Raw genomic sequence first — 23,939 nt, 5'->3', positions numbered from 1 at the left:
ACCTTACAGATGCCCCCAATCTTTTTAGGGAAAGAAAATGAAAACCCTTATTACCATGTTAGGGATTTTGAGGAAATTTGTAGTACTCTAAGAATTAGAGGCTTAGATGATGATGCTTTGAAACTTAGGTTATTCCCATTTTCCCTGAAAGATAAGGCCAAGTCGTGGCTATATAGTTTGGACTCCGAGTCAATTGAGACATATGAACAACTTACATCTTCCTTTTTTAATAAGTTTTTCCCTAGGCACAAAACATCGTCTATTAGGACGCAAATATGCACATTTTCACAACAAGAGGGAGAATCTTTATATAGGTATTTGGAAAGGTTCAATGATTTATTATCCCAATGTCCTCATCATGGTTTAGAAAAGGTTAGGCTAGTTCAGATCCTTTATGAGGGTTTAGATTATTCCACTACGACCATGGTTGAGTCTCTATGAACTGGTGGATTTGAAAACCAAACTGTTGATGCAGCGATGGAATTTTTGAATGAAATCGCCGAAAAAACCCAGAAATGGGAAAATAGTAGGGCACCTCATAAAACAATTCTTCTAGGTAGAGGAAACGTTAATAAGGTAGAAGGCTATGAATCAGATGCCAAAATTGCAGCGATAGAAAAAAGGTTAGAAGCCTTAGAATTGGGTCATACTATTAGTAGAATAGAGCTTTTTGGGAAGGCCGGGCTATGGAAGAGCAAGCCAATGCTCTTTACAATAACACTAGATTTGATAACTCTCAGAAGATTGACCCATATTCGGAAACCTATAACCCTGGTTGGAGAGAAACCATCCAAACCTTTCATGGTCTAAGGGCCAGATTCAAGGTCAGTTTAGTAATTCTAATGCTCCCCCAGGTTTTGGCTATACTAAGAATCATCAGTTTAGAGGACTCTCTCGCCTTGTTAACTCAGCAGACTGCAAAGTTTCAGTTATCAGTAGAACAGAGTCTGCAGGCTAGTAATAGGATAGGACAAGAAAACAGTCAGGCTATTTCCGAACTGAAAGACCAGGTTAGTCTGATCAATGATTCTCTAAGAGAAAAAGGTAAGTTCCATATTCAACCAATACCCAATCCTAGAGGATAGGAAACATTTAATCAAGTGAATTCTGTCACTACTCTTAGAAATGGTAAAACGGTAGACAATAAGGTAGCCATGCCTAATAGTGGATATACTATAGATCCCCCTCTTAGTTCCCATTCTAGTCCCCAAGAGGACCAGCAGGAGCCACTAGCTAAAGAGACTGACAAAATTTCTAGTGATGCCAATTCGGTTCCTGAGAGGTCTCATTTTATGCCTAGAGCCCCATTCCCAAAGTTGTTAGCTCCAACAAAGAGAGAGTCGACTTTCAACGAAATAATGGAGATATTTAAGCAGATAAACATTAACATCCCTTTGTTAGAAGCAATTAGGCAAATGCCTGCTTCTGCCAAGTTCCTTAAAGATCTTTGTACACGAAAGCGTAAGCTTAATGTCCATAAGAAAGCCTTTTTAGCTGGTCAGGTAAGTTCGATCATTCTGAATCAAACAGCCCCTAAGTATAAAGACCCTGGATGCCCTACTATATCTTGTGTGATCGGTAATTATTCAGTAGATAAGGCATTGCTTGACTTAGGAGCAAGTGTGAACTTACTCCCATATCATGTATACAACCATCTAGGTCTTGGTAAGTTGAAACCGACTAAAATGACATTACAATTAGCTGATAGGTCTGTCAAAGTACCTCTTGGTGTCATAGAGGATGTTCTGATTGAGGTTGATAAATTTATTTATCCAGTGGATTTTGTTGTTCTAGATACTCAGCCTGTTCAGGATCCTAGTGCTCAAATACCGGTGATTTTAGGTTGCCCATTCTTAACCACAGCTAACGCTGTCATCAACTGTAGGACCGGACTTATGAACATATCCTTTGGTAATATGACTACTGAACTAAATGTATTTAATGTTACTAGACAACCTTCTGATGATTTAGAGGAAGTGAATATGATTAGCACTTTAGTTCAGGATCTAGTTCAGGATAATTGTGATAACACTTTATTTGGTGATTCTCTAGATAAATTTGATGAGACAATTCTCTTAGGTCAGTTAGATTACCAGACTTTAGAACTAGAAGAATCTCTCGAATATTTTAAGGACTCTACAGATCTAGAAATTCAGGAAATAGTGTTAGGTCTTTCTGAGAGCAGTTATGACCCTAAGTTTGGGGGTAGTGATCTAGAAGACGCTCTTGAGTATTTTAAAGACTCTGAAGATCCGGAAATTCAAGCAATAGTGCTAGGGCTTGCGGAGAGTAGTGGTTATAATAAGTTTGGGGGAATGATCGTCAAGTATTCCCATTAGAAGTCCCTAACTTGGGATTTGAGCCTAACACATCTGAGGTATTACTTGAGTCTCTTAGGACTCCACAACCCGATCCCCTTGATACTGTCCAGGAAGAAATTAAGCTATTAGAAACCCGTTATTCGGATGAATCTGTTTGTCAAGAAACTCATATGAAGCCCAATTGGTCGTTCCAGATAGATACAGTTGTCTTGCAAGAAACTTTCGATAAGGTTGTGCTCTGTTTGTTCATTTTTCTGATCCTCTGCAGTTGTCTCATTTTAGTGGCAGTATTATTTAGTTTTGATGATCCACAGTTGTTTCGACTATTGATATACGATTTGAAAGGGTAATTAGCCATTTTATGGGTACGTAATGTCTAGCTGAAGACATTAAACTTAGCACTTCTTGGGAGGTAACCCATTCTCATGCAACACGGTAATATCTTTCCTTATCTCTTTTGCTTCAAATGCTAACAGTTTCTCCTTGTTCATGCTTTTAATGTAATCTTTAGAATATTGAGGACAATGTTAGATTTAAGTTTGGGGGTATAGGAGAAACTTTTTAGTTGCGTAATTAAACTCCAGAGCCTAGAAATTTATGCCTATTAAGGATGGCACTAACCAATCTAAGTGGATGGAAGCATTTTGGTTGTAGGAGTTGAGGAACCAATCTGTCTAGATGGAAACATCTAAAGAGTCTATTCATAAAAGCACAAAGCTCAGGTGTTAGAAATAACATGATAGTTTCACCATATCTCGTTGAGTCCTTTTCACTTCTGTTTTTATTTTGTTTTGTTTTTAAACTATGTTTCTCTAAGTGATTAGGTGGGACTCACGATTCAAGTTGTTACCAATGCTAGGGTGAATTAGAGTGATTGAGATACAACAAAAAAAAAAGAAAAAAAAAAGAAAAAGAGACCAGAACATCAGACCAATTGGAATAAATTCAATAAATTCGACCACTGGAACCCTTGTATATGCCAGTTGTGTTGACCCAGAGTTAGGATTATCGACCACTGGTACCCTTGTATATGCCAGTGTGTTGATATTAGTCAGACCGGTATCTCAGTCCATTAGGATAGGTTCATTTTGGCGGAGGCCTTCAGACAGATATGAGAAACACCGTTCACCTAGTAAACATCAAAACCATCTATGTTTTTCTATATCCATCTTCTTGATCTATCCATGTGATTAGTTTTGACTCCGGATATTGATGTCCATAGTGAGACTATCTGAGTAGAGCTCTGTCACTTCATATGAATTTTAGTATGCTTGAGTGCAAACTCGTGTACAACAATTGGAATTTCACATCAGGGTACTTCCTCCTGTAGTCAATAAGTATGCCAACCAAGGAGATTCTTTAGTGCCTTCCAAGGTTCTGTGTAGATAGCTAGGGTCTGGAGTATAAAGGTTTTGTGGGTATACCTCTGGTAAGCCCTCCGGAGACAACACTCCGCCACTAGGGACACCTAGGGGTTTAAAGTCTTATTGCATACGCTAAATGCAATCGACGATGCATGCGACAGTGAGTTAGGATTTTATTTCTATTTTATTTTTCCTCGAGGACTAGCAAATAATAGGTTTGGGGGTATTTGATAGACACATTTTTGTGTCTGATATAATCTCAATTGTATATATTGTTAGTGCTCGGTTTTGTATTTATTTTGTATTTTTATGTCTTTGTAGGTGTTTTTGGAAAAATAAGATTTTGCGGCGAAATTGGCTCGAAAAGTGTTTTTTGCGTTCATGGGAGGACATTTGCTATTCGGACTCTCACTTTGGATAAGGGGTAACCTAATTACTAAGGGGCATCCCATTTCCAGAAAGTTGCTAATAGCACCCCTACTCTGGATAGGGGGCAACCGTCTTCAACATTTCAAAAACTAGGTTTTGGCGGGAAAATAGGTGTAGTGAAGAACAGTTTTGGAAATCGTGATTTGGAGGAGTTTGAGGTCGATTAAACCTTTGATTTTCATAGGATAGACTTCTTATGGGTCTAGGAATCTGATATGGATATTTAAATCGATTAGACTGGGCTCAATCGACGGATTTTTCTCACAACAGAAAATATGGAAAGTCACGTGTGTGACCTGTTTTAGGGAATTTTAGAGAGATTAAAGTGCTGTAAACCTTCCCAAAGATTTGTATCTATCTAAGGAAGAGTTTAGAATAAAAAGAAAAGCTCAGAAACGCGTAGAAATTCTAAAACAAGAAATTGCCGCAACTTGGCCGTGAAGAGAAGGAAAGAAATTTTGAAAGATTTGGGAGAGATTTAATCGGTATTTTTGATATAAATAGATGTCTTGGGTCATATATTTATAAATAGAGTTTGGGAACCGAAGGAGAGCCAGAGAAGAAGAAATCAGAGCTTTACCAAACTTTGTTTCTGCTGCTGAAGAGGAAGAACGCGAAGAACATTGACGCACGGGAAACAGTCGCAGAACAGTGTCGTTGTTTAACAGTTGAAGAACATTTAAGCTGTGTAGGGAAGTCGTATTCTAGGGTCTTAAAATCAGCGACAAAGCAACAGTTTTTCTGTAACAGTTCCATTGTAACAGCTGTTTTGCAACACCAATACACTGTTGCGAACAATCTGTGTTATTACTTTTCACTCGTTTAATCATCTTTTGAGCAACAAACACATATTTTGAGATCATGATTAATATGAGGAGCTAAACCCCATTGCTGAGGCGATAGAGGAAGCTGTTTTTCCAACAAAAAGTGGTATATTCTATTATATCTTTTTATTTGCAATAATTATATGATTATTTGCCTTGAACTATTATTGAATATGATTTTTATTTGAGTGATTTTGATCTATTTTGATGGAGTATGCTTAGTTTTAAGACTTTTGATGCTTCATACTTGGTATTTACAATTATTACTTTTAAAAATCTACTTGTTGCAATATTTTAGAATCAAATTAAACGAGAAAATTGCATAAATATAAGTATTGGTTTAATCACTTTGAACTTGGAAAATAGTGGAATCTTAGCCTCAGTGTTTCTTTTAGTATTGATATCATCTTTGATTGAGTTTGTTATAATTTTTAGTGAGTTTTGCATTTTAATATTAGAATTTAAGTCTAATTAATATCTTTCACAAGTTTGAGAATCGAACCACTTTTACCACTATTTCAAAACTACATCATATGCATATGAAAATAATATTGGAAAGATGCAACTAATGAACCTGCACATACCTAAGTATGAATTGTCTCCTAACATATTTCGGTTTGCAATTTATCCACGAAAGATCTGTTCTGGCTCTATCTATGAAAGAACACAGTATCTCAAACAACTTTACCCAACAAAAGCTACCCATGAATTTGTAGCAGTAAGAGCACTTGCAACTCCCATAAATTAAGAATATGTTCTGTTCAGGTAAATAATCAAACACAAGCAAGTGACTCGATATATTTATGGAACCTGAACCTTCCTTGACCCGGTATACCTTTGTTTGTACCATGAGTAAAAATACCACATATTGGGCCAGAATATTGTTTTGGGCCACTACTTAGCTGTCACCAGCCTGCCCACTGAAGTAGCTACCAGCAAGTTCACGGCTCCATGAAGTCAACGCCAGGTCTACGGTCAAAGTCAACTGTCAGTCAACTATCGAAGTAAGTTGCTAGTCGAGCTTCTAGGAATTCGGAAGGCGGCCAATGCCGCATTGCCAGCCAGTCTCTATTCATGTTGTCAGCTGTGCTGCCAGACAACATCCATCCATACTGCCATCCCGTTATGCCAGTCAAGCAAGTATGCCAACAGGGAAAATCAATACAAGGAGGCATGCAGGGCAGATTAATGCCAGGAGGCATACAGGGAAAGTCAATAGGCATGCAGAGTAGTTTCATTCAGACTTAATACATGAGGGAAGTTTCATGTAGAATTAATGCAGGGAAGTTTATGGCCAGGAGGCATGCAGGGAAACTTAATACAGTTTATGACCAGGAGGCAATTAGTTAGGGAAGACCCTAATTCACATTTGTATAAAAAGAGGGAATTACAATCCCAAAAGGGAGACTAGGTGAGAGAGAAAAAATCCATTGTAATTATGATATCAATAAAACATCACGCCCCAAGGGGACTCGTCCGTGGATGTGGGAAAACTTGGTGAACCACGTAAAATTCATGTCTCTCATCTTTATGCTTGTTTCATGTTTTAAACCCTTTTTTCCTCATCATCACCAAAATCATCGTGTTTAGTGCCTGGAAAGATTTCTGGGTGAACATGCACAAATCTCAATTCTGCGCGAATCTCAATCCCTGAAAGATTTGTTCACTGGGATACCTACAATGTGGCGAGGGTTTTCACATTCCCAGGCATGTGAAGATGCACACATCTCAATTATGCACGAATATGGAATAGTGGATTGGCCCCCTACGCGAATTCCAGTTAGCAGAAAAACTTTTAACCTCATTACATGCGCGAGCAAGATGCAGCAAGGCTGTGCACCCTTGTGCGAGCATTGAGCAGCATGAAAATCACTATCTTCTGGGGGCGAGTTGCATATCACTTCAACGTGGATGACCATCACTTGGGGGAGAGATATGTAACACCTCATAGTCTAAACTATATCTTTCAAAGCTAGTTGGGTAACACTCCACAAACTTGGGGGAGAGTTACGTAGCACCAAAATGCGATGCAAAATTCAGCTGCTAAAAATCGGAACAAAGGGAAACCCGAACTTCTTAATCCTACAACGAGTTACAGGATTAATAGGGGGCGAGTATACACCCTAATATCTCGACACAATTATTTCAATCAGTAATGTTAAACAACTTTAGTTAAGTTGATCGTACTGCTGTAATCCAGTTCCTTAGCAACTGCTGCACTCAGTTGGACGCAACTGATGCAGTCCAGTTTTTCTCATCAATTCTGTACTCAGTTGGACGCAACTGATGCAGTCTAGTTTTATTTGTAACTGTCACACTTAGGTTTATCGAACTGTATAAATCCAGTTCCTCAGCAGCTGATCGAAGCTTCTGCAGTCCTCCTCTGTTCATATCTCCTGCAAACCAGCTGATCGAAGCTGCTGCAGTCCTGTTCTGTTCGTATCTCTTGCAGTCCATCTGGTCGAAGCTGATGCAATCCTACTTTGTTCGTATCTCCTGTAGTCCAACTGGTCGAAGATGCTGCAGTCCTGGTCTGTTCGTATCTCCTGCATACCAGCTGATCGAAGCTGATGCAGTCCATCTCTGTTCGTCACTCCTGCAGTCCAGCTGATCGTAGCTGCTGCAGTCTTGCTCTGTTCGTATCTCCTGCAAACCAGCTGATCGAAGCTGCTGCAGTCCTGCTCTGTTCGTATCTCCTGCAGTCCAACTGGTTGAAGCTGATGCAGTCCTACTTTGTTCGTATCTCATGTAGTCCAGCTGGTCGAAGCTGCTGCAGTCCTGGTCTGTTCGTATCTCCTGCATACCAGCTGATCGAAGCTGCTGCAGTTCATCTTTGTTCGTCACTCCTGCAGTCCAGCTGATCGAAGTTGCTGCAGTCCATCTCTGTTTGTAGCTCCTGCAGTCTAGCTGATCGCAGCTAAAGCTCTGTTTGTCACTATTGTAATCCATCTGATCGAAGTTGTTGCAGTCCAACTTTGCTCGTCGCTGCTGCAGTTCAGCTGATCGAAGCTGCTGTAGTCCAACTATGTTCGTAGCTCATGCAGCCCAGCTGATCGCAGTTGCTGCAGTGCATCTTTGCTCGTTGCTGCTGCAGTCCAGCTTATCGAAGCTGCTGCAGTCCATCTCTTTTCACAGCTCATGCAATCCAGCTGATCGCAGCTGCTGCAGACCAGCTGCGCTCAAAGCCATTGCAACCCAGTTTTTCTCATTACTGCAGAGGACAGTTTTTTGTGGCCATCGCGGTCTACCGCAATCATTGCAATCCAGTTCCGCAGAAAGTATTGCGATCTAATCTACATCGCTGCTGTTATCTTGATTCTTATAACTATCGACGAAATATAAAGATCGATGTCATATCCAGTAGCACGAACAATACCGTTGGAGGTCCAACACTGGTAAAAAAATCCCTTTTCATCACGGTTTTTTACCGTGACCAAAGGTCTATGGTCACGGTATTTCAATTTTGAGAAACCGTGTCCAAAGCCTGCGAGGCCAAAAGTGTTTCCCATTTGGTCACGGTGAGTTTCGTGACCAATTTGTACATTTCACCGTGACCACAATTTCTTTGGTCACGTACTTTTGTTAGACACCGTGACCAATACGCACAATTAGACACAGATATCGTTCTATACCGTGACAAGTTCATGTTTTTAAACCCGGGAAACTAACATACACCGTGTCCAAATTTGATCATTGGTCACGGACCACATCTCATACCGTGACCAATCAGTGTAATGGTCACGGATCCGGAATACCCACCGTGTCTAGTCCAAGTATCCCCAATGTTGACTACAGATTTTTATATCAATACTGTACCCAAAAAAGTCTTAAAAGCCATAACTAACAATAAACTGAGTTTTTATTGAAAATAAAATATTATATCCATGACATAAAATTCAATAAACATATATAGCTTACTGTTAACAAGAATGAACAAGAAAGCATAATGAAATCCCTATTTACAATGCTGGTACCACTTGTAATGTCCAACTTAGACCACCAAAAAAGTCTTAAAAGCCATAACTAACAATAAACTGAGTTTTTATTATATCCATGACATAAAATTCCATAAACATATATAGCTTACTGTTAACAAGAAAGCATAATGAAATCCCTATTTACAATGCTGGTACCACTTGTAATGTCCAACTTAGACCACCAAAAATCTAATCACGGAGATGGAGACAACTCCCAACCTAGGCACTTCCATGTCAGTATTACTGGAAAGCATGCACTGTATTGATCACAGCTTCACAAGAGAGGTTTATTTATCCAACAAGAAACTCATTGAGATCATAGCAATGAAATACCTTTACGCGAATATAGTTAGTGCGTTTAAGTCTCATGGAGCATCTAAGTCTCTGACACCGCATGTGTGGCATCTCCATTAGCATCTTGGTGTGCCTGAAATTGAATGCATATTGCCTCTTGCATATCTTTACACTTTTCCAGAAGTTCCTGAAACGTAACCAAATTAGTGTGGTTCACTGTTCTATCAGATTTTTAGATCAAACACTACAGCTAAAATTACGGGTCTGATATATCAATGACAAAATGAAGGAAACAATTTGTTTGTCGTAAGTTCTGCAGCTTCAGCTATAAACGTAATGCTCAGACCTGTGCCAGTAGTTTTCCATTGCGGATAACCGTTGTAGGTCTAAATTAGATAGCCAGCCATTCACAAGTACTGCAGCCCCAACCACCTGAGAAAATACCAAAATCTATTTTAACTTTAGTTTGTTTAAATTCTACCGAACACACCTCACTTAAGCACCCAAGTTGACTGTTTTATTCATTCTCTGGTCAAGGGTTGGTAGCTACAATCAATTCAACTAACGAGAACTACAGCCGTCAATAGGAAGTTGATCCATACAATATATATTATGGGGACAGTATTTGATGCAGTACATTCAACAAAGACGAAGAGACACACAAGTCAAAAGCTCTTCCGAAATACTGAAATAGTTTCACGGAAACATTCAGAAAACTGGTTTACCTTTATCGGATGGTACTTCGAGAAGGAAGCATGACCATGGTCCATGGGCCAACTCTACAGCTGTTTATCCCAAATGACCAGATATCAGCTGTGCAAGGTGTATAAACAAAGAAACTTCACAAGAGTATATAGTGGTTCTTATAGACATATGAGATAAGGGTTTTCTGTGTATCAGTAGTTTTCATGGAAAAAATCGAGATCTGCCGAGTAAAAACTGTTATACAGTACAGTAAGAGATAAAAAACAGCCACTCATTTGAAATCGTATCCACTTCCCGGCTGCGAAACTTCTAAGCCATCCCGTAAAATATGGGAATGTTTTCTAAATTCAATTGTGTACAGCGGTGAAGAATGAAAAAAGGAAAAAAAAAAGAAGAAACAGAAGATTTTCATTCAGAAAAAACTTGTTAGAAGGAAAAAAAAAATGACGAGCATGCAGTTCTTACAAAAGTATCCCTTGAGCGTTGCCTGCCACCCTTGTCAAATACACAAGCTGAAACACCGAAATCCCCAAGCTTCACTATTCTATCGCTGTCAAGCACAAGCCTGCATAGATGCATTCCTTCAGTTCAATCAATCTCTCCAAATAAATCACAAAGGGAGCACATATGTATATGTCTCGCTTCTAGTAAAAAGCAATAGATAAAAAACCTTGACGTCATTTCAGTTCAATCAGCATAATGTACTTACGCCATTTAAAGCCATACTATATACGTCACCTCCAGTCTAGTTTAGCCGTGTCTCGCTGAAGCAATCACAATAAACTCTCCAGTGTACCGGAAGGAAGAAACTCAAATCAGTAATGCATGTGGAATATCAATTCAGCCAAATTAATTAGAATTATAATTGATCTGAATTGATAAAAAAAAGTAGAGTCGATAATTATAATACAGAACAAGTTACACATCTAAGAGATAAAGGGTGCATTTGAATTGATTGACTTCCCAAAGATATTATACATTCACATTGAGAAATAATGTAATAGCTAGCATGATATAATCAGTGACCAAGACTCCAAACTTCTCATCTTACCGGCAAGATATTCACCTAATGATCCAGGATTAGAAAAACAAACGAACAACAAAGAAAAATAAAAATAGTATATTATAATAAAAATTACCTGTTCAACAACCTAAGTGATGAAATCCCCAGCTACCTCCCTAGACTCCGCAACTCCTCAGCGATCCAATTCCTATTAGTTTCAGTAGTAGTAATGAAACTAGCATGTGTGAAAATCCTACATTTTGAGGTGCAAAATTCTAAATCACGAGACATGAGTACTTCTCCACATTTTGGTAAGTTTTCAGAAGTAAAAAATAAACTGACCTTGCACGGTGGTTAATATTAACCAAAGAAGCATCCAACATGTTAAGCATAATATTGTCCAAGCCACTTAAAACAGTACTTGCCGTTAACCGAAAAAATCTTCATCGCTTTTCTTTACCTCGCACAATGTAGTTTGTTCCACAGGTTTTAAGAATTTAATGGTACAACCATACATGAATATATCCAACATAGATAATGGAAAGGTAAATGAAAAGAAAAAAAGACTTACCAGGGGTTGGTATACCCCGAGCTGGCTACTAGCACATGACCTTCATTGCCCTTGGTTCTTGATGCTTATGTACCTTGCAGAAAGTAGAGTAAAGGTCAACATCGTAAGTCTATGATGTCCGTTATATAGACAGAGTGTTACTGCCATAACACATTAAACAAGAAGTGAAGATTGAACTTCAATCATAGTCTTAACTGTAGAATCAAAAAAATCAATAAGAAAACACTGAAAAAACTAGAACATCAATGGGAGATGACAGAATATTGATGAACACTTTCTATTCATTTCAAGAAAACCCTTATCTAGCATCAAAATTCTGCTGGTGATTCGAGCTAGTTATAAGATATTCTTGCCAAGGCAGTACAACGGATTACAGAACATAAATAACAAGTAAAAGAAGATAAGAACTTAATTATATGTGCAAATAGAATGCAGAAATGGAAGTAAACGATTTTGAATCTGCCGTAGCACGACAACTACACACAAAATCCACCCTCCCTTCATAATAACAAGCAGGAGGAGTTACCTGCAACAATAAAGCATGGATGAAAGATAATCAAATTTATGGGCACATTACCAGCTTGTGAAATTACAAACTGAAAACAAATCTAGCTTCTTCGAAACTGTACTGTTAACATACTGAAACTGGTGGGTCTCTTACCAGCTGTTCCTACCATCTTATTGTTCAAAGCAGGGATCAACATATATCCCCTGACCATCATTGCGAAAATAAGAAGTGTCAGAATCGTCGTCCACATAAAGTGAGCTCATATCTACTGCCATATTATCTTCTGGCCGACGATTCTCAGACATTAGCTCATCCTCAGAAATTTCATCGACATTATCGTCATCCATATAGTCATTTAAAGGGCACGATATAACAACAGACCACCTTGGATCTCCTTGATCTTCTACATAAAAAACTTGATTAGCTTGGGAAGCTAAAATGAAAGGATCTTTTTTATGCCCTAATCTGTTGAGGTCGACTAGTGTGTAACCAAGTTCATCAGTTTTGACACCATAACCACTGTGTATCCAATCACACAAGAACACGGGTATCTTTACGCATTGGTAATCAAGAACCCAAATCTCATTTATCACTCCATAATAGCGCGATGTAGCAATGTTTGGGTTACTGTCCTTCGCACTAGCAATGTGCATTCCTGACGCCTCCACCCCACAGTTTTGGTTTACGCCAACATCATGACTTTTAGTGCGATACCGGCATCCATTTATGTCATATCCATTGTACTTTACAACTAAATGACGCGGGCCCTGTGATATCCACCTAAGATATTTAGAGATCTTCTTCTCCTCTGCCATGATTTCATCTTCGTTCTCCAACTCCTTCTCGACCTACATAGTTAATGTTTTAGATTAGGAATCATGGAACACAGTTACGATGCAAATAGCTGTACGTACTAATCAGGGATAGAAAGAGATGCCCAATTGATTAGAACATAGTTAAACTGCACATTGGGACATACATGTATCTTCACATAGTTCAACCCTAATGGATTAATGGATTTCTTAGCTTCATATGTAGAAGAAGGAATTTCATTACCATCAGGAAGCATCTTGTTCTTCAACAAATCTAAAAGCTCACCAAAAAACTTGTCGGATACTCCATGCTTCGCTTTCAAGTTGTACAGCTTGATTATTGCCGACAGCTTGGTAAGTTTCGAGTCTCCTGGAAATAAAGGCTTCTTAGCATCCTCTATTAACTTCTCAAACTTTCTACGATCACCTGGAAAGTCCTCTAGTATCGCGTCGACCATCTTTGTTGCCTCTGCAACATAATCTGGAGCATCATCTATAGTACTGTCTGGAATATCACCCAATGGCCCCTCTTCAAACTCATGTTCTGTAGAAGTATGAGTTTCAAAATTAACAGTACAGCTACTAGCATGAGGAGCATGAAGATTCTCTCCATGTTTAGTCCAACAAGTATAGCTCTGGTCAATACCATAGCGGAACAAATCATATCTTACTTCGCTTTCAGTTTTACGACAATGGTTAACACATATTTCACATGGACAAAAGATTTTCTTTAGTTTCCTTCTCCGTGCATCTTGAGTAGCAACTTTGATAAAATCGTTAACTCCTGCTCTGTATTCGGGTGATAATCTATCCATTCTCATCAAAATTTTGTCCATTCTGAATGCTTGAGCTAATGCCCCTTCTTATTGATGAGTGCCAAATAATGTATATATCTATCCCTTTTGTTGGCATTTAACTCATCTTTTGTGCATTAATTCTACATTTTATCCCATATTCTGTATTTTCATTATTTTCGAGAATAAATATTTTTATTCATTAATTTTGTATTTTTAGGTAATAAATAAAGTTCGGATGAGTCGCGGAGCGAAAAAGAGCAGAAAAGTGGTGAAAAGCCGGGAGGAATTACGCAAGGAAGCCGCGAAGAATGGTGCGCATAAGCCCAAAAGACTAGATTTGGGCTCAAGAAGGAAGAATTGTTCTTAAAGAAGATATGGGCTTGGCATACCCAAGGCCCAAAACCCTTACCCAAACCCATTTTCTATAACCAAAACCGCCTCCATCTTCAGCCGTCGGATTGGATCCATCTCATCATCCGATGGTCGCTCCTTCATCGCGCATCAAAATCTGAAGATCCTATCAAACACCATAATGCCTAAATTCCAAGCCTTCAGATTAGATGGTAGTTGAATCCAACGGTTTCTCCCTTGCTGTTCATCAAAGTTTGATATCTCCGCCTTACACTACAGCACCTAACCTAATCTAGCACCGTTCGTTTCGTTGTATCCCTTCATCCGACGGTCGCTCCTCGCTTGCCTCCGAATCACCGTCCGATCTACCTACCAGCTCCACATCTCACGGCTTAGTCTCGCTGAACATCAAAAATCGATGAACTCGCCTCACACCAAAACAACCCTAGGGTATATTAGCAAAAATTGAAGAAACCCTAATCATCTTCATTCCCCTCTTCTCTTTCCTTCCACCCGCACCACCTTCTCCTTCACCTGCAACTGCCGAACCACCACCACCAACTCCACTGTCTGCAACCACCTCTTTCACCTGCAACTGTACCACCTTCTCCACCTACCCTAGACGATATTTTTCCTCTCCAACTTCTACCAACCCCTTTCTCTGACTTACCCTACTTTTAGGGTTCTAAGTTGAGAACGTGTTTGATAGATGTGGTAGAGAAACGGCATGGAGAAGAGCAAGGAAGCAAGGAAGAAGGCATGGGATCGGATTGTCCAATCAAGTTAGGTAAAAACAAAAACCCTAATTTCGACTGTTTTGGGGAAGAACCATGAACCCTGATTTGGGGATTTAGGGTATAAATAGGAGGGTTTGTAGAACTAGTGAGGGTGTTCTTGGACTAGCCAAGTAACCACCCAATTTGGGTTAGGTTCACTTCTAATTTCTAATTTCAAATTCCAAGTCCAATTTCTATTTCAGTTACAATTAAGTTTGTTTTAATGTCAATTTCAATTCCAACAGTTCAATTTAGGTTTTAATTTTGTGTTTAGCAAGTTTAATTTTGATTTAATTTTCAACTGTTAGTGCAATTAGGTTTATGTTAGTTTAATTTTAATGTTTGGTAATTTCTAGTTCCATGCTTGGTTATGTTTAATTCCAGTTCATGTTTCATTTCAGTCCCTGTGATTTTGTTTTAAATGTCTAGTACATGTTCTATTGTCTTGTGTAATTCATGATTTGTTCACTGTTAGTGGTAGAAGTTTAGCTTTGAAGCATTGTTTTGATTGAGCAATGGGAGAAATTAGTGCTCATAGCAAGCTAATTCTCTTTCCCATTCCATTTGTATGCTTAGGATGCATTGTGTTGATTGAGCATTGGGAGAAATTAGTGCTCATAGCAAGCTAATTCTCTTCCCATTCTATTTGTATGCCTAGAGCCACTGCCTTGGCCTTGTTTTGTCACCACTGTTAGCTTCACCATCTCCCCTGCCCTTGGCTTAGGCCTTGGTTCACTTACATTGTTGTTGTTTAGTTCTTTGTTGTTAATCATTGTCTTATTTTATTTACTGCATTGCCTTTGCTTTATTGCCTTGTTTTCCCACTGTTTTCTTCCTTGCTTGTGCTACTGCTGCTGTTGCTTCCCTTGCTGTTGCTGCAGCTGCCTTTTCTTTGCCTTGTGCTGCTGTGCACTGCTTGTGCAGCTGCTGCTGCAACCCTTCTGCTGCTACTTTCTTTGCACTGCTGCTCCAAAGCTCACTTCAACTGAGCCCAAGCTCAGTTCTCAGCTCTAAGCCCACTGTCCATTGTTTGCACAAACTGAAGCCCATTTCATTAAGGCTCAAAGCCCATTGTAAATTGTTGAAAGACCACAGGCCCAGCTCAAACCAAAGCCTAATTCAGAGACCAAAGCCTAGTTCACTACAAAGCCCAGTTCATTCCCAAAGAACTCAAAGGCCCAAAGCACAATCATAACCCATTGGTTACCAAAATCCATTGGTACCCAAAGCCCAACAATAGCAATTTAGAGCCCAAAATAGCTATAAACACTCCAAAACACACCCGATCTCTGTGGATCGACCCGTACTTGCACGAGCTACAACCGACGACCGTGCACTTGCGGTATTACTGTAGGCCCGCGTTTCATTGCGCTTAATTTTATACATATCTCCGGGCCCACCAAGTTTTTGGCCGGGGATAATTTTTAGGACCTTTTAGAAGCCTACCACTTATCAAGTTTATTCTCGTAGATTCTGTGTAAATGAATGTTGTAGGACAAAACCCTAACAATCACCAAACAAACACCCAAATTAGATAAACAAAATCACAAATATTAAAATTTTAGAAAAGTAAAGCAAACTTTGGGTCACTTTTCTACCTGTGGTCCTTACTCTCCAGGACGTTCTGCACCCAAAATATTTACAAGGTCATCTGTATTAGCTTCACAGACAATTGTACCCTCTTTGATCTGTTTTGAGCAGTCATCCTATCACAAAACCAATATTTTGCACACATTTCAAATTAGGATAACTACTTACTTTGTACAAACACGAATTTCATCGGTTTTATATTCCCAATTTTCATTTTGGCGTGCAAGTATCCCAATTTTAATTCTCGTGGAGGGGGTGCATCACCTGTTTTCTTTCTTTCCCTTTTCTGTACAACAAATACATTAATATCAGTATGATGCTTATGTTGAATAATACTATGTTTCATCTAAAATCTTATATCAACAGAGAAAAAAACAAAACTGAAGTTATAAATTTCTGGAGATACCAATCTCTAGTAAAAAACAGAAAAAAAAAATGAGAATCATGTATACACAAGCTCTCTCAGCAATAAATTTCAACATTTTGCTAGAAAAAAAAAACAAGTTATGAACGCATACCTTAAAAAAATGATGAGTTAGGGGAATGATTAAGAGCTTATGCCTCTTCTTCTCAAGCACATTTAAGGGGATTCACGACAATACAATAAAGTAGGAAAACCCTAACAATGAGTAAACAAAAACACAAAATTAGATAAGCAAAAACTCAAATTTAAAACTTAAGAAAAGTAAATCTAATAAAGGGTTAGAAATAAGTCAGATCTAAAAGAAAAGATGAGTTAGATTGAAGATTTAGAGATTACCTTGTTGACGGAAGTTACAATGGAGAAGATTTCACTGTAAAATTAAAAAACCCCAATACTATCACCATACGAATTCGAGTAATTCCAGTACTCGAAACAGGATGTTTCTAAGATGAAGAAATAGGAAACGAATATTAAGTTAAACTAAAATTAGTGGGGAAACTGGGGGAGGTGCCTTCTAGATTCTTCGATCCCGCCATTACAGGGTATAACGGGGAGGATTGAGAATACATTAATCACCACGATGAATTCTCTCCTAATAAAAGTAATAAAATAAAATAAATGGAAAGAGAATATAAGTACTATGCAGTTTACATTAGAACGAGCACGTGTATAAGTATTTCAGATCGCTTGACACCTAATTTTCTTAAATCTTTTGAAACACTGGTGAAGAACAAAGAGATATATTTATTAAAAACTGGATACTAGTTTCACAAATCCTTCAATGGAAGTGCCATGAGTTTAAGCATTTTTGCTTCTATGCATACAAAAAAGTTCAAACCCAAAATCAACTTACGTGCTCATTTGCTCCTCTAGTTTGTATCTACACTTCTCATCCAACGAATTTAAGTAATAAAATACCCCATCGAAAAATACAATTAGTACCCAATGAATTCTACAAAGTGAACAGAGAATAAGATAGTATATGCAAGTATGCAAAAGCAGTGTCAGCAACACCAGATGATATCAAAGAATACCTTAACTATGCTTCAAAAAAAAACAACAAGGATACCCTAACTTTAATAGTTTTTTTTACTTGATATGCAAATTAAGGTTAAATTCTGAAGAAAAAAATATATCTAAATTCGAGATGAATAATGCAATGCATCTTCCGCTTACCCTGTATTACAAGGAATAAATATGTATTTTCGACTCGGCACTGAATCTTTCAGTCTATTTAATACACTTTTCACGAGTTCTGTTTTATTGACTGAAAAGTGAACTGCCGCTGGATTCATAAATCCGAACTTGGTTTTGCGTGCATCGCCATCCAATTTTTCATACAAAAATCTAGGAACAAATAAAAACACGAGTTCCAATAGCATACCATTAGCTAGTCAAAAAGAAGTAATTATTTATGAAAGCAACAATCAACAGAGACTTACCGGATGAATAAGACTATAGCATTGTTCGTAAGTTTCTGAGACGTGCAAACAAACTCAATATCTTATAGTGCCATATGTATAGGCACATCTACAGTTTGACCAAACACATCGCGATGCAACTCAATTTTGATCGCAGCCCTGCTTCTGAACACTTCTTTTGCTCTCTTAACAAATTCATCAAATGCATCCAATCTCGTTCGCCCCTGCAATAAAAAAGTTCAAGTACAAGACGACCAACACCTAAAAGAGATATTAAACTACGCTGTAAATGATTTCATAATTGAAAAAAAAATAGAGATTAAAATACATTTCCGACAAGGACCACCAAGTGTTTTGGCCATTGAACAACACTTTCACGGGCATCATACACAGTAACAATATCACCACATGGATATGGAAGTATTGCAGTTTTTATCTCCACAAAATCCACCGACACACGCAAACAATCATCACGCATTTTTTTTCCATGAATCATTTTTGAGTCGCTGTGAATAACATGTCCCAGCGCAACAACCCTGTTGATTTTGTCGTACAATTCACACGGATGGCTCTACATGACAAATTTAAAATTATATTTGGAGTTATCTAGTTTCAGATGAGAACGCCATTAGTAGGGGGTCTTTAGATTAAGAAACTTACCCTGTTAGAAGGCGGATGAGGTGGTCCTGTTGGTGGCTGCAGACGTCATATAATAACATATGAATGTCCTGCATAATCAATTAATCTGGTTTGATTTCTAACAAATTAAACAACTCACCTGTGCAACCACTTTTTTTGAGGACATCATCAAATTAGGTACCTAGATAAATTAAATGAGTAACAAAATCAGGATAACCAAAATAAACTATGATTTATCACCATATCATAATTAGGTACAAGATTCCCAACATTTGAGGATAAAAAATGTAGAAAAGAAACCGAATAAAACACTCACTTGGGCGGGCGCTTTAAGAGAGGCCGGGATAGATGTATTGTTCAATTCTTGAGACGTCTTTCTAGCATCCAGTTTAGAGCTTTTGGCCCCATTATGTCTCTAAAAAATTGATATCCAACGAAAAAAAAATTTATCATTCTCAATATATCCTGATTGGTTACTGCAACTCGATTACGACAAAGGTACTCGTACACAAGAACAATAAGTATATGTCTAAAGTTCAAATTTTGACAAACCCGAATATTTTGGGCCTTTCCTTTCGGATCGTGAACAGCTTCCCCCCAAGTTTCAGCTAAGTCCTTATCCTCAGCACCCTGAAAAATTTGCAATGCCATTTCCATTAAGGTGTTCAAAAACGATCAAACCAGATTAACCCAATTCATCCGGGTTCATGATACCACAATTAACTTCATCATAACAAATATTAACTTGTATTTACTTCTTCATAACTTTCTATGTTCAGCATACTATCTATATTTCTATTTAATTAGAAATATAAACTAAAAAAACAACTCACTAAGGCAGGGACATTTTCTGAGGACATCATAGGTGGCTGAATCGTATCATATTGGGATTTGCCCAATAATTCTTTGAACTGAAGGAATTGTTTCTGCAATTTTCTCTCTGTGTCTAGTGACTGTTCCTCCAATTGTTGTTGGAATTCTTTTCTCAAGTTCTCTTCACTTATTCTTGCTTGCACATCTTTCACTCTTAGTTGCTCTTCCAGTTCTCTGATTTTATTCAGATTATCTTTATTTGATGATCCACGTTGTCGATGAGTGTCAAAATACTGACTATGGGTCACTCTTGTACCTGCAGCCCTTACTCTTCCACCATGTTCTTCACCCAAAATCTTTACAAGGGCATTTGTCTTACCTTCACAGACAATTGTACCCTCTTTGATCTTTTTCGAGCAGTCATCCTGTTACAAAACCAAAATTTTGCACACATAAAGAGTTAAACTGGATATCTACTTATTTTGAAATAGAACTTGTGTATAATTAAATTGAAGTTGTCTATCTTACAATTTGAGCAGCAACTTCACCAATCTCATCAGTCTTATACTCCCCATTTTCATTTTGGCGTGCAAGTATCCATAGTAATTCTCGTGGAGGGGGTGAATCACTTGTCCACTTTCCTTCTCTTTTCTGTACAGCAAATACATTAATATCAGTATGATGCTTATGTTGTATAACACTATATTTCATCTAAAAGCTTATGTTGACAGAACACAACAAAATTGAAGTTAGAAACTTTGGAAGCAGATAGCGAACTCAAGTAAAAAACAGAAGGAAAAAAAATGAGAATGTATACACGAGCTCTCTCAGCAATTAATTTCAACATTTAACTTCACAAATTAAAAAAAAACAAAAAAAAAACTTATGAATGCAAACCAGTTTGTCCTTTAATCCAGCATAGGTCCTTCATCCCATCCTATGCGGATATTTGTGGTGAGCTTGTACCGTTTTGCCAATTTCAGACAACTCCTGAAAATTAAAAATGTATTAGCTCTATATAGTAACAAAATAATTCTCGACCCAATCTTGTTTAGCTCAATTGACATACCTTTCCTTTGTCGCTCAATCTCCGTTTTACAAACTCTATCCATTCTTCTTGTTCTACAAAACCTCTTAAATCTGAAGGAACATTCTTAAGCTTTTTTCGGCTTTTTTCGAATGGGGTAACATGCTTTGCAGCAGTTCGTTTCCTCCATCCTCGCCACAAGTCAGAAAATTGTCTCAATACATCTTTCCTCTTTGATTCGTCAAGATCAAACTTAAACTGGAGGTAAATAAACATCGACTAAGTGATATATATATATATATAAAACATTGGTAGGTATTTTAACATTGGGAATTTCATTAATTAATACATACCGTTACGTCCTCCCATAACTTTTTCTTCACTAAAGGTGGAACTTCTTTCCAACAGGTATACTTCAGTCCAAGACTTGGGCCAACTTCGCTGCCTATGTAACTTGAGAGCAAGCAACCATTTTTACCGGTTGCTTGGTTGGCTTCATCATAAGTAACAGTCCGCATTTCACCATTAGTATCCCTTAAAAGCTTTGGTAATCTTGTCTTACCCCGCTTTCCTTTATTTGCATCCACGTTATCTTCACTTGAAACTTGAGATCAAACAAAACAGAAAAGAAAAACGAATTAATAAGTGTTTGGCGCGGTACAACCTTAAGGAGCTTTATATTGTCAATTTGTTTTGGTCCAATCAACCATGTATACTGCAAGAAAACACTTAAACAACAAACCTGATTGTTCGCTGTGGGAAACTGACTGCTGTTCGCTATGGGAATCTGAATACTCTTGAAGCCCGCCATCAGACTCCGTGTCTGAAGTATCCATGAAATGAGCTGCAAGAATAGATAATATATAAGCTGCTAGGAGCAAAAAATTACAAACATATCCAAGAACAGATAATATCTGAAGTTCGAGATTACTAGTAAAGACAATAATAAAAAAATTACAAACATATCCAATGTGCTATTACTAATGAGAGATCGGCTAGTATTTGCTATTACTAATGAAAATAGATTTCTATTAAACTTTAGCATGAAAAAATGTGGTTAACTAATGAGAGACCGGCTAGTATTTGTTAAAATGAAGCACTTTCACTATACCAAATATCATAACCATTCAAGCCATTTAGCAATCAAATGAAGAATTCAACTTAAACTGGTACGAAATTCACGTCCTGCAACAGCTTAGAGTATGCACTACAGACCCTGTCTTCCTTTTCTTCTTTAATTGTGGTCAATGCAGAGGTCTCCCTAACACCTGATATCACTAGCCCCTTAGTTAACTTATTCTAATCCTATAAAAACAACTAAAAGGAAAGAGATGCAACAGATATAAAAGACAACAAATAAAGAAACGCAAAACCAAAGGTAACAACACTTAATCTTTTCTTTCTAAAATACTGAAAGTGTGAGAATCAGGCAGTATCCCATTCTTTGACATTTCACCAAGCACCTTGTATGCATGGCCCATTGATCGGAGTAGTATAAGATACCGAATTCGGAGAATGATCCCAAGACAAATATAAGAGAAAGATTTGATTTTAGGAGGGGAATACCTTGTAATCAACTGTTTACGCTTTCACCTTTCAATATATTAGTTTCAGGGAAATGGAAGGATTTTGCTTGATTAACATCAGATAGAGAAAACAACTTGCAGTTGGCTTCACGTAATCTCTTCAAAACTGCTGCAGTTTCAAACAAGGAAATGATGGAGAGAAAATAGGGAGTGGAGTGGTGTTGATCGTGGGATACCAAAATTGACAGTAAATTTGAAATGGGTACATCATAGGCGCGGGTATTAAACAGTTGCATCAGACACGATTTAATGTAAGTCGTGTCCAATAAAAAATCTCCGTGAGATCTCATCGATCAATAAAATCTTCGGTAGAATTAGCTGAATGGATAAATTAGTTAGGGATTGATAACAGTGGAGAATGGGTTTTGATTTCGAACTGAAATTTGGCAACATGGGAGAATGGGATTGATAGCAGGGGAGAAATTAGGTTTAGAAACGGGAGTTGTTCTTCATCTTCCAGGCTAGAACCTTGTCTCCGTCTTTGTGAATTTCGTTTGTATCGAAACCAAGGTCCTAAATCCACAACACGTCTCTGGAGATAAATACGTGTCCAATTTACTGTCTCGGCTATCAATTAAATACTGCCCAATTTACACGTCTCTGGAGATAAGTACGGTTGTAAAACCGGGTCTATGATGTATCTAGAAATCTAGTGTCTCGGCTAAAATGAATGCCGGGACTAAAGATATCGTGAATAGTCCCGGACCTTTATATCCCCGAGACGAACTCAATTTTGGTCACGTGTTTACATAAAACTGTGACAAGGTCAACCGTGACTAAAACCCCTTATTGTACTAGTGCAACAACACACAAAGTCTGTTACCATCCCAACTATTGAAGGATCACACTCTTTTGCTCGCAACTACCGCAGCTCAGTCCTTAATTGACAGCAACTTAATACCAACGACTACTACCCAGTTTGGTCGGAAATTACTGACAGTCTGCAAATTCAAGTTTCGTTTACAACAACAGCTCATACAAATTCTAGCTAGGTGACTTCAAATATAACTCATCTTTTCCAGATAATTCTTACTAGTCTAGTTCTACGCAACTACCACAGTTCAGTTTTTACATCAACAGTTACAACTCACTTTCAACACCTCTCCGCTTACGTTGCATACCAATTCAGCCTTTAGTCCAGTTTTTGCATATAACAACGGTTCATACTCAACTGTTGCCCGATGATCCTCCAGTCACAATAGCCTCACTTGGGGGTGTCTTGATTATGATTTCCGCAAACAACAAGGGAAGGTTGCCAATCACCTCGGAAGCAATAATCCACACTTGGGGGTGACTTCTGTGATTGAACATGGAAAACGAAATTTTCTTAACCCCCAACAAGTTGGAGGTTAAGAGGGGGCGATGTTTGTACCATGAGTAAAAATACCACATATTGGGCTAGAATATTGTTTTGGGTCACTATTCAGCTTCCACCAGCCTTCCCACTGAAGTAGCTACCAGCAAGTCCAGGGCTCCATGAAGTCAACGCCAGGTTTATGGTCAAAGTCAACCGTCGGTCAACTGTCGAAGTCAAGTTGCTAGTCGAGCTTCTAGGAATTCGGAAGGAGGCCAATGCCGGATTTCCATCCAGTCTCTATTCATGCTGCCAGCTGTGCTGCCAGACAGCATCCATCCATATCGCCATCCCGTGATGCTAGTCAAGCAAGTCTGCCAACAGGGCAAATCAATACAAGGAAGCATGCAGGG

The 23,939-nt window shown here is 38.2% G+C and overlaps 1 protein-coding gene, 1 long non-coding RNA gene and 1 pseudogene across 2 annotated transcripts; all 3 read right to left on the bottom strand.

The window, feature by feature from the left end:
* Positions 1 to 265: 265 nt before the first annotated feature.
* On the bottom strand, positions 266 to 365 carry LOC113341450 (annotated as a pseudogene).
* Positions 366 to 17,610: 17,245 nt separating this feature from the next.
* Positions 17,611 to 18,252, bottom strand: LOC113324932. Its single transcript, XR_003347955.1, has 3 exons — positions 18,189 to 18,252; positions 17,923 to 18,093; positions 17,611 to 17,698 (listed from the first exon to the last, which is right to left on the bottom strand). It is a non-coding gene; the product is annotated as an uncharacterized LOC113324932 (long non-coding RNA).
* A 2,294-nt stretch (positions 18,253 to 20,546) lies between these two features.
* LOC113340457 lies at positions 20,547 to 22,127 on the bottom strand. Its single transcript, XM_026585598.1, has 5 exons — positions 22,058 to 22,127; positions 21,389 to 21,514; positions 21,000 to 21,250; positions 20,689 to 20,904; positions 20,547 to 20,609 (listed from the first exon to the last, which is right to left on the bottom strand). Exons 1-5 carry the CDS (start codon positions 22,125 to 22,127, stop codon positions 20,547 to 20,549), a joined length of 726 nt encoding a protein of 241 aa, XP_026441383.1.
* Between the last annotated feature and the right edge of the window lie 1,812 nt (positions 22,128 to 23,939).

Source organism: Papaver somniferum, chromosome 1 (genome assembly GCF_003573695.1).
Source record: "Papaver somniferum cultivar HN1 chromosome 1, ASM357369v1, whole genome shotgun sequence".
NCBI classification, from domain to species: Eukaryota; Viridiplantae; Streptophyta; class Magnoliopsida; order Ranunculales; family Papaveraceae; genus Papaver; species Papaver somniferum.
The sequence above is the reverse complement of the archived record's forward strand: the minus strand, read 5'-3'. Positions and strand labels throughout refer to the sequence as shown.

Coding starts and splice junctions, on each gene's coding strand:
- LOC113340457 (XM_026585598.1), bottom strand. CDS start 22,127: ATGGGCCATGCATACAAGGTGCTTGGTGAAATGTCAAAGAATGGGATA. Junction 21,251..21,388: donor TTCCCACAGCGAACAATCAG/GTTTGTTGTTTA, acceptor TTTGATCTCAAG/TTTCAAGTGAAGATAACGTG. Junction 20,905..20,999: donor AGTTATGGGAGGACGTAACG/GTATGTATTAAT, acceptor ATTTACCTCCAG/TTTAAGTTTGATCTTGACGA.